An 11,269-nucleotide genomic window follows, 5' to 3' on the forward strand; every position below is an offset into this window, starting at 1 on the left:
CCCTGACCCCCACCCCCTCCCCACCCTGGCGCTGGAGGCCGCTGGTCCCAATCCTCCCCGGACCCTGGCCGGCCCCACCCAGGGGGCCCAGGAAGCCCTTGGCAGGCCCAGCGCAGGTGAGGGGATGCATCACAGTCTACCCCCCTGGCGAGGCAGGGCAGGAGGCCCGGGAGGGGACCCGTGCCCAGGGTTTGGGTTTCCGTCAGAGGTCAGCTCTTTTCTACTGGCAGAATGACAAAGATGAGCAGGGCTCTGAGCATGTGCAGAGTGCAGGGCTCGGGCCCAAAACATACTTCCAGGCTGAAGGATCAGCCCCTGGAGCAAACCAAAAGGGGCGGGGGGGGAGGGAGTGCCCCGGGCAGCGCTTGCTTACGGCCCGGCATGTCTTCCTCAGCCCTCCCTGAGCCTGAGCACCCCCCCCCGCCCCTGCCATTTGAGGTGTCTGCAAGCGACCTTGTAGCCTTGGGGACCAGCCAGCACTTTTTGTCTTGTTCTGTTTCAGGTTGCTCCGCCTCCTCGCCTCCATCCTTTCTGCCCAGCAGCCTAAGGGACCCTGATCGGGATGGCTTCCCTCCTCCTCCTCCTCCTCCTCCTCCTCCGTGCTCTGAGCCCTCCTCCCTCCAGGTGATTTTTCCAGACAAGAAGTTGAAGCTGCCTTTTCTCTGCCAGAATAGTCTGCTCCGACTGGCAGTGTGGCTCTCTTGGGTATAGCTTGGGTAGTACATATGCACACCTGGTTTCTTTAAATGAAACCAAGTCCTCGGGGCCAGAGGTACTGCATCCAAGGGTACTAAAAGAACTCGCAGATGTGATTTCTGAGCCTCTGTCCATTATTTTTGATAATTTTTGGAGAACAAATGTCGTCCCCATCTTCAAGAAGGGGGAAAAGGAGGATCCGTGTAACTACCGACACATCAGCTTGACATCTATACCTGGGAAAGTTTTAGAACAAATCATCAAACAGTTCTTGAGCATTTAGGAAGAACGGCTGTGGTTAGTAAGAGTGTTGGGATTCTTTTTGAGTAAGTCAGCAGAGTATTAAGAGACTGAGTCCATGGTGTGTTTTAAAATATAAAAGTTTACTATAAACCTAACATGGGAAAAAGGTACACAGGATATAAAATAACAAAGAGCTAATGTGTCTACATCCTTACAGCTAAAAGGTAAAACAGTAAGAGCCGAATGGCGTCTCCTTCTCAGTCAGAACAAAGAACGGGAGGAGAAACCAATACTCTAAATACTTGACACCTTGGTTTCCAATCAGACTAGCAAATTAGTCCCAAAGTTCCCGGGCATTCTGTTGTCTAAACAAATTGGTTACAAACAAACATGTGACTTAACAAACATCATTAACCCTGTAAATACTGAAGTGTTTTGACTTGTAACACCCAACAAAGAGCCAGCATGGGTTTCTCAAGAACAAGTCATGTCAGACTAACCTCATCTCTTTTTTTGAGAAAGTTACTACCTTGCTGGATCAGGGGAATGCTGTTGACATAGTTTACCTTGATTTTAGTAAGGCTTTTGATAAGATTCCGCATTATAGTCTTGTTGACATGTTGGTAAAATGTGGTTTGGATCCTATCACTGTTAGGTGGATCTGTAACTGGTTATAAACAGATAAAATTAAAACAGTAATAAGAACAATAATCAGACTAATCAGATGGTGTTGAGTATTCCACATCCTTTTCTAGAGCGGAGGAGACGGGGAGGGCCGGGCTTGATGGCAAACCGTTGCGGTCCTCAACCACAGGCCTGGCAGAACATCTCTCTGTGTCTTACGGGCCCTGCGGGACTGCATTAGATTCTGCCTGGCCCAGATGATGTTAGGCAGAGAGCTCTACCAGGCCAGCACCAGGGCCAAAAAGGGATCGCCAGGAGGTTCTTATCTCCAGAGCATAATGCCCTTTGGGGGGGTATATAGGGAGAGGCTGTCCTGAAGATACGCTGGCCCCAGACCGTTTAGGGCCTTAAAGGTCAGTACAAAAACCTGATCCAGTACAGCTGGCATAGGACTGGTTGAATATGTGCTGTTGATGGGGTCTCGATAAGGACCCAGGCCGCTGCATTCTAGACAAGATATAATTTCCAGGCCAGTCTCAAGGGCAGCCCTGCGTAAAGCATGTTACAGTAGTCTAGCCTGGAGAGGACCATCGCGTGGATTACTGTGACTAAATCAGGGCAGGACAGGAAGGGGGCCAGTTGCCTGAGATGGCACAGCTGGAGAAGACTAGTCTGGCAATGTTTGTGATCTGAGTCTCCATAGATAAGGAGGCATCCAGGTACACGCCCAGGTTCTTGGTGGTTGGTGCCAGGGTTAGAGGTACACCATCAAGAGCCAGGAGTTGGCACCCCAATCCTGCACCTCTTCCGCCCAGCCATAGCTAAAAAGGCAAATGCGATATTGGGCTGTATCCACAGAAGTATAGTGTCCGGATCACGTGAAGTGATGGTACCACTTTACTCTGCTCTGGTTACAGTATTGTGTTCAGTTGTGGGCACCACAGTTTAAGAAGGATATAGACAAGCTGGAACTTGTCCAGAGGAGAGCAATGAAGATGGTGAGGGGTCTGGAGACCAAGTCCTAGGAGGAAAGGTGGAAGGAGAGCTGGGTCTGTTCAGCCCGGAGAGGAGATGACTGAGAGGTGACGTGATCACCATCTTCAAGTACTTGAAGGGTTGTCATCTAGAGGATGGTGCAGAGTTGTTTTCTGTTGCCCCAGAAGGTCGGACCAGAACCAACAGCTTGAAATTAAATCAGGAGAGTTTTCCACTAAACATTGGGGATGAACTTCCTGACAGTTCCAGCAGTTCCTCAGTGGAACAGGCTTCCTCTGTAAGCGTCGGCAGATGTGTGAGCGGAAGGGCAGGGAGGGTCGCCTCAGGGCTTAGTTCTCCTGGCCCTTTCTTCTGTGCTGGGGGGGGGGGGGGAGGCAAGGAGCCATTTTCCCCCCAGGCCAGTTTGGCCGGGGATCCTCCCGAGAGGTTTTTTTGCCATCTTCTGGGCATGGAGCAGGGGTCACCCACTGGGGGGGGGTGTGGAGGGGGAGGCATTTGTGAATTTCCTGCATTGTGCAGAGGGTTGGACTAGGTGACCCTGGAGGTTCCTTCCAGCTCAGATTCTCTTTCCCAGCTCCTCCCACCTGGGGATGACAGGGGAACCCTGCAGAGTCGGGGTGTGTGTGTGTGAGTGTGTGTGAGTCACAGAGCCCCTCTATCTGCTCAGTGGTGACAGGTCCAGAAGACTGGCAGAGACTGAGCAAGAGAGAGATCTTGGAGTTGTAGTGGATAACTCACTGAAAATGTCGAGACAGTGTGTGACTGCAATAAAGAAGGCCAATGCTATGCTGGGGATTATTAGGAAGGGTATTGAAAACAGATCAGCCAATATAATAATGCCCCTATATAAATCAATGGTGAGACCTCATTTGGAATACTGTGTGCAGTTCTGGGCACCACACCTTAAAAAAGATATTATAGCTTTGGAAAAAGTGCAGAAAAGGGCAACTCAAATGATAAAAGGGTTGGAACACTTTCCCTATGAGGAAAGGTTAAAGCGCTTAGGGCTCTTTAGCTTGGAGAAAAGACGACTGAGGGGTGACATGATCGAGGTTTATAAGATTATGCATGGGAAAGAGCAGGTAGAGAAAGAGGTACTTTTCTCCCTTTCTCACAATACAAGAACTCGTGGGCACTCCATGAAACTGCAGAGCGGTCGGGTTAGAACGGATAAAAGGAAGTACTTCTTCACCCAAAGAGTGATTAACACATGGAATTCACTGCCACAGGAAGTGGTGGCGGCTACAAGCATGGACGGCTTCAAAAGGGAATTAGATAAGCATATGGAGCAGAGGTCCATCAGTGGCTATTAGCCACAAGGTATAGCTAGGGGCTCTGGGGCAAGTGATGCTCTGTCTTCTTGGTGCTTGGGGGGGGGTCAACAGTGGGAGGGCTTCTAATGTCCTGGCCCCACTGCTGGACCTCCTGATGGCACTGGTATTTCTGGCCACTGTGTGACACAGAGTGTTGGACTGGATGGGCCTTTGGCCTGATCCAACATTGGCGTCTCTTATGTTCTTATGTTCTTCCCTTCTCAAAAGTATATATATATATATTTTTGGCAGGGGCACTCGAGCATCCATCCCTGCTGCGTTTCAGACCTTTGTGCCTCCCCGGGCCCCTCCCCTCCCCTTTTGCTTCCTGCCATGCTTGCGCCACACAACCCGAGAGGCATTCTCTGCCCCGGGATCCTTGGCAGTATCGCAAAGCATGTCGGGATGCGCTAGTTGATGCGTGAAGTCAGACCGTGAGGACCACGTCGTCTGCTCTCTCTGACCGTGACTTTCCAGGGTCTTGGGCTGAGAAGGTCCTTTCCTCACACTGGCTCCCCGGATGTGCCTGGGAGTCAGCTGGGGGGGGGGGTCTGAGTGCTGGGGGCAGGCCGCAGCTGAGCAGTAGGGGTCAGTCCAGGCCCCTCTGAGGGACAGTCTCTCTGGCAGCAAAGCAAAGAGGAAAGACCTCCGCCTCAGAGGGTGGAGCCCGGAGGCCAAGGGGCCGGTGGGTGGTCGGAGTCATGTCCCTGGTGGGCACCCCAAGGGCACCTCAAGCACTCCAGCTGCCCCTGCTTTGTGCCTTTTCTCTCCAGGCTCCTTCCACGTTTCCAGCAGGACTAGGACAGATGCCGATTCTGTCTTCCCACTTTGACTGGGCTGGTGAGACGGACAAGCTGGTAGAGGAGGCTGTTCCTGCAGGTGGGGGCATCGAGGAGAGCTGGGGGGGGGGAGGATCCTGATCCCCAAGGCCCTGGAGGGACGCCTCCCCTGGCTCAACTCCTGCTGCTGCAATTCTTCCTCCCAGATATTTGTGCTTTTTGCCACAAAGTCCTCTGCTCCGGGGCCCCTGCCATTCAGGCCATGAACAAGCAGTACCACGCCAGGTGCTTCATGTGCCGAGTGTGCCACGCTGCCCTGGCGGGACAGCGCTTCTTCCAGAAAGAGGGCCGGCCTCTGTGCACTGCCTGCTACCAGGTAAGTCCCCCGTCTGTTGTCTTTGGCCCTCCCCCACGGGAGCTCAAGGTTTGGACTCCAGGCAGCAGCTCTCCAGGGACAGCGGAGGCCGCTTCAGGCACAGCCGCCAAAGGACTGGGGCTGTGTGCTGGGCAGCTGGGGGGGGGGGCAGGGGGAGTGCTGCCCACTGCGACATCAGTCAGGCCCTTCAACTTCCGTTGCTTCTTTGGGCTTCTCCCCCACCCCAAGAACGCCCTGGAGAAGTGTGCCAAGTGCCAGGCTTCCATCTGGAGCCAGATTGTGCGAGCCCTGGGCAGCGGGTACCACCCGGAGTGCTTCGTCTGTGTGGAGTGTGGCCGGGCCATCGGGGATGAGACCTTTGCGGTGGACGGAGAGGGTCAGCTGCATTGCCTGGGTGACTTTTACAGGTACACCGTTTGGAACAAAATGCTTTTAAGTGTATCGTTCTCCTCCTGCTAGTGGGCCCCCATGGCTTAGGAGGGAAGGTGGCACAGAAATATTTAAAGTAAACAATTTAAAATAAAATAAATTTCCCCCCCAGCTATGTGATACCTCTTGGGGCATTGTAGAAAAGCATAGTGAAACTCAGTCTAACCACACTTAAAAGCAGCCCCTGAAGAACCACCTTGAAGATTTTTTAAATATATGACTTGTAGTGTGAAAGACAGTGAAATGGCCTGCTTTCCAGGAAGTTCGCATCAGTGTGCAGCGCCTGCGAGAAGCCCATAACCCCGAGTGAAGGGAGAGATGACTACAGGGTCGAGTGCCTGGGACGGAGCTTCCACGAGGACTGCTATCGCTGTCAGGTGAGTCTGGTGCCAGAGCGAAGAGGCCTTGCGATCCAGGTGCTTGCAGGGGGACGGGGGGGGCGCAGTTGATTGACCTGCACATTTTAAAATGCAAATTATCAACCATCCTTTTGGCGTAAAACCAAAGCAAGGAAGGCCGTGCACGTCAGGTTGCTTGCAGGCGTAGAAGTCGCGCCAGGGCTCTGCAGTTGCTGTTGCCTTCAAGTCACAGCTGACTTATGGCGACCCCTCGTGGGGTTTCCGAGGCAAGAGGCATCCAGAGGGGGTTTGCCATGGCCTGCCTCCACGCCATGGCCCTGGTGGTCTCCCATTCAGATGCTCCCCAGAGCTGACCTGGTTTAGCTTCCCAGATCTGATGAGGTCAGGCCACCCAGGGCAGGGCTGTACAGACCTACCCAGTAATTTAGTCCACAGCTCTCCCTTATTGTGAGAGGACGGCATTCTAGTTGATCAAATATCTTCTTGAGTCCCCCATGTTGTTTCGCGATTGTATTGTTTTTACTGGAGAAATCGATATGCCAGTTTGCCAGATATCTGCTCGAAGCAGCTTTCGAGGGGAGCAAACCAGTCACAACAAGGCCAGTGGGAGGAAGCTCATGCACAGGGCACAGGCGGGATAAGAGCAGGATAAAGTCCCATCAGACACAACAGGTGTCACTTACAACTTAATCAGGCTACCTGATTGCAATATTTGACATATTGATAGACGTTAAAAGTTATAAATGCCTTAGGTAAAGGTAAAGGTTCCCTTGCTCAAAAGCCAGTCGAATTCGACTCTAGGGTTGCGGTGCTCATCTCCGTTTCAAAGCCGAAGAGCCAGCACTGTCCGAAGACGTTTCCGTGGTCATGTGGCCGGCATGACTAATCACCAAGGCGCACGGAATGCTGTGACCTTCCCACCGAAGTGGTACCTATTTATCTACTTGCAATTTCTTGCTTTCGAACTGCTAGGTTGGCAGGAGCTAGAACTAGAGACGGGAGCTCACTCCGTCATGCGGCACACTCGGGTCTACTAATACAATTACAAATATCCCCAATACTTGAGAGAGAGAGATCTGCGGGCTGATGCACATGAGTTCCAGCCAGATGCTGCCTTGCTCCCTCTGTGGCTAATGGGTGTGTGGGTGGGTGGGGGTGGCTCAGCTCTCAGCGCAACTCTGAGTCTTCCTCTGGGCTTTGGTGCAGTTTCTGCCCCTCTTCCTCTCCCCCCCCCCCCCGGCAGGGCAGGGGAATAAGCAACTTGTTACCCGGTCTGTGGATGTGTGTGTCACAGTGGTTTGAGAGAGAGAAAGGTGAAAAAGTCAACCACAAAGGAAGAGTCAGGTGAAAAGGGCGACAAAAGGTGTGCAGCAGCTGAGAAGTGGTGGAAGCCCTGCATGCTTCCCTCGTGAAGATTAGGCATCCTTCGCCCTGACCCTTTGTTAGCCCAGGCAAGCCCAGTCTTGTCCCATCTCGGAAGCTGAGCAGGGTTGGCGCTGGCAAGTACTTGGATGGGAGACCTCCTTGGAATACCAGAGGTGGGAGGCAGGGGGGCAGGCTTTATTCAGCCACCTCTCTGAATGTCCTCCAGGCCCCCAGTAGGGGTCAGTCACCAGAGGTCGCCATGACTTCCAGGTGCACACACACACGCATGCACATATGGAAAAATACAAAAAATAACCACCACCCCCCGCCCCCAAGAAAAGGATTTGGTATCCTTCTAGGTGCAGAAATGCATCTTGGCTTTAAGAGCTGCATATACCTACAACATGCCCATCTTGTCTTTAACAGCATTTTACTTGTTCCAAAAGAAAATATTTCATAGGAGTTTTTTAGTACTCCCCAAGATTTCCATATTTTTTTTCCTGCTGGAAAAGTTGTAAAGGGTCTCAGGAAAAAGAATTGTGTCCCGTCCCCCCTCCCCTTCACATCTCTATATGTTGATAGGGGGAGATTTTGGAAATCTCACTTGCTAGAGACAACCCCAGCTAGGCAGGCTCTCCCCGCTTTTCTCTTGTATTTTGATAGGCGTGAACTAGAGTAGAAGGCTTTTGCATCATTGCAAAGAGGGTAACTTCAATTTGGGAGCAATTTTTATCTTTTAGGTATATATGCAAATCAAAAGATACAAAAAGTGTACAGCTGGAAAGCAAAAAAAACCCCTACAGCATTTGAGCTGGTAGAGAGTTGGCAAAGAACACTTTTCCTCCTCCTCTCAGAATACCAGAATTCCAGGGCATCCAGCGAAGCTGACAGGGGCATTAGATTCAGGATGGACAGAAGGGAATGCTTCTTTACACTCTAGGGGTGCGTTCAGACGGGGCGTTTCAGCCGGCATAAACTGTACCGGTTGGAACCGGTGCAGTTTATGCCGGCTGAAACGCGATCACACTTACCTCCCTCACAGCGGAGCCCATCGCTGTATGCCCGTTCACATGTTGTGGGCGTCGGCTTTTTTTTTTTTTACTCAATTTGAGCATGCGCATAGGCAGCCATCCACAGAATGGCAATCTTTGCGCACGCTCAAAACACCCTGTATTACATTTAAAGTTTAAAGGTAAGGACTTATCTTTAAAGTGTAAAGCCCAAACTGGCCTCCCTGAAGTCCCGGACTCCTCCGGAAAGTTAAACAAAGGGCCTTTTCTATTTTAAAAAAACAAAAGCCGGGGCGAAGCTTCGCCCAAGCGCATATCGGCAACCTAAACAAAAAAAAAAAATGGCGGGCAAGTGGCTCTGGAACGGTGGAGAGCAATCAGACGGGGGTACAGCGATTACAACCGTTGTACTCAGGATACCACCACTTGGGGACCTAGTGGCAGAGTACAACGGTATAAAGGGTTTTGCAACGGTTAGGGACGGAAGGCAGATGTTCTACGTGTGAACGCCGGTAAGTACACCAATTGCAACCGGCACCTATACCGTTGCAAAAGCCGCGTCTGAACGCACCCAGTGATTAATTTGCTGCCAGAGGATGCGGTGACAGGCACAGGCAGCTTTAAGGAAGGCGGGTCTGTCGGTGGCTCCTAGCCACAGTGACGAAAGGGAACCGCTACGTTCAGAGCTAGTCAGCCTCTGAATCCCATGGCCAGGAGGCCACATCAGAAAAAAGCCTTGGCCTTTATCCCCCGTTGCTGGCCCTGCAGAGGAACTGTGTGAGGCAGGAGGCTGGACTAGATGGTCTTGCTGATCTGATCCAGCAGGGCACTTCCAATGTTCTTAGGGGCATGGGGAAATCCATAAATGCAGCCCTCTTTCCTGAGATCTGAAACTTAATCTCTGCAGTGGCTGAAGTGCCACCAGAGTGTCCCTCCTTCAGAGGCCCCAGAGTCTTTTACAGGCCTGCTTTCTAAAGAATATCCGACCTTTTCCTCTCCTCCCCCAAGACCACACACACTGCGAATTCTCCAGGGAGGAAAGGGACTTTATAGAGAGAGCGTTGTAATAACTGCTGAGACTCTGAAGGCCCCTGGTTCCCGCGTGCCCACTCTGCCCACGTCCAAAATCTTTCCCCTTCTGCACCACCAGCCTGCCCTGCTTTCTGCTGTGGCCCATATTGGTCCCCAGCCCAAGTCCACATCTTGGATGGCCATTTGACTCCCCCCCCCCCCAAGCCGGTGATATTCCAAGATGCAGTTTTGTAAGATGGAACGTTAAAAGCAAACTGAAAACACAGAAGAGTTTTTTGAAGAAGTATTGTACATATCAACACATGCGATCAAGTGAAGCTGGGCTTTAAGGACAAATGGAATTGTCTTTAAAGTAGCATTTTTGTTCCAGTCACAGACGTGCAAGTGCTTTGTGGAGGTGCCGCAACCAATCCCAGGGGCTGTAACAGCTGTCTGCTGGTCTGGGGCTTTCTCCGCACCTCATTGTCCCCTAAGCAGAAGCACACAGTGTGCATTCTGGGGTGCCCAGGAGCGCGGGCACTCAGGATCCTTTCTCTGGGGGCTGTCACAGAGCCAACGCTTGCTTCCCTTTGTGCTGCAGAGCTGCCGGGTCCTGCTGTCCCCAGAACCAACGGAGGATGGCTGCTACCCTCTGGAGGGCCGCCTCTTCTGCAAAGCCTGCCACATCCAGCACAAAGCATCGTCCCACTGAGCAGGAGGCACAAGCATCTTCCGGGTGGTGCGCGGACCAAAGGAGCCAGTGTGGCCGGTTTCCACATTCTGACTTCCTACCTCATCTTTCTCTTGTTTTCTTGCATCTGAGGCTCTCTGTTTTAGGGTTTAATTTCTGGGGTGCAGCAGAACACACTGGGTGGCCATGAGATTTGCTGTTGGGCCAAGGAGGGCAGACTGAAGACAGCCCTAACCCTGCCGCTTTGCCTCCCATAAATCTTGCAGCAGGTTACAGCCACAAGTTCACAGCTGGAACACTGCCTACCTGCCTGCCATGGGCCACGAGGGACTGGGCTGGTTTTAAGGACCGGGAAGGTGGAGGCCAAATGGGTGCCTAGGCCCACCCAAACCCTTCCACGGATGGAATAGGAGTGCGTCTTCTGAAAGGGGCTGGTTGACATCTGTCAGCGGGGTGCATGGGTGGAGATCACACACACACACACACCCCTTCACAGGGGGTGTCCTTTCCTGGCTGCACAGATTGCAAATGAGGTTTGTGCACCAAAGCAGGCAGAGGTCACCAGAGGGAGTGAGAAGACCGCCCCCCTGCCCCGGTTCCTCGATTTCCAGAGCCAGGGCAGTTTCCCTAGAGGTTGTCTGCCCCTTCCTTGGCTCTGCCTGATGGGGAAATCAGGTTGCCCCTCTTTTTCACCTGAGGGCAGGAAAGCTTAACAAGGCAAAGGGGGGATCCTTGATGGGAATGAAGTCTCAGGAAGTGGACTGGAAGAGCCCTGGCAATGCTTTTCACGGGTTCTCTGCCAGCCTGCATTCCACACCACTGGCATCCTCCAGGTTCTGGTCAGAAGGAAGTGGAGAGCAAGCAGGCTGAGGAGGCTGGCTTCACATACCCCACGGGGCTAAATTCCAGGAGCATGGTGTGAAGGGCCCCATGACACAGAGTGCAAATGAGCCTCTCCAGGCGAGCAGGCACAGGGAGCCCACCCATCTGGCAGGCAGGGCCCTTCATTCAGGGCAGGAACGGCCCGCTCATGCTGGCCCTTGGGCGCCTTGCTATCGATTCGGAAACGAGGTACTATTCACTCTCCCTTTTGCTCCTATTCTCATTTGTTTTGCGCTCTTAGGTTTGCAGAGAAGCCCACCGTAAACCAAGAGCGGGCACAGATGTCTGCAGGATACATTGGCAAAGGTCACTGCCCAGTTTAGCTTCTTAAGTAGGCACAGGCTGTCCCTGCCCCCAAGTCCCTCCCTCCCCCGCGGCATGCGCCCGGGACCTCCGGGAGGGGGCAGCACGAGGCCGGGTGAGGCTCCCATCGGGTGTGCCTGTGGTCGCAAGGGCGCCGCCGGGCGGGGGGGGGGTCCTCCCCCCCCACCCCGC

At 52.8% G+C, this 11,269-nt stretch overlaps 1 protein-coding gene across 1 annotated transcript; it reads left to right on the forward strand.

Moving 5' to 3' along the window:
* The first annotated feature begins 22 nt into the window (after positions 1 to 22).
* Positions 23 to 11,253, forward strand: FBLIM1 (filamin binding LIM protein 1). The gene is made up of 7 exons (XM_015412604.1): positions 23 to 116; positions 503 to 624; positions 4,646 to 4,751; positions 4,858 to 5,027; positions 5,256 to 5,434; positions 5,716 to 5,833; positions 9,803 to 11,253. The coding sequence occupies exons 3-7, from the start codon at positions 4,679 to 4,681 to the stop codon at positions 9,911 to 9,913; spliced, it is 651 nt and encodes a 216-aa protein (XP_015268090.1). The 5' UTR covers positions 23 to 116; positions 503 to 624; positions 4,646 to 4,678; the 3' UTR covers positions 9,914 to 11,253.
* The last annotated feature ends 16 nt before the right edge of the window (positions 11,254 to 11,269 follow it).

The sequence above is a fragment of the Gekko japonicus genome, unplaced genomic scaffold (genome assembly GCF_001447785.1).
Source record: "Gekko japonicus isolate JY-2015 unplaced genomic scaffold, Gekko_japonicus_V1.1 scaffold131, whole genome shotgun sequence".
NCBI classification, from domain to species: domain Eukaryota; kingdom Metazoa; phylum Chordata; class Lepidosauria; order Squamata; family Gekkonidae; genus Gekko; species Gekko japonicus.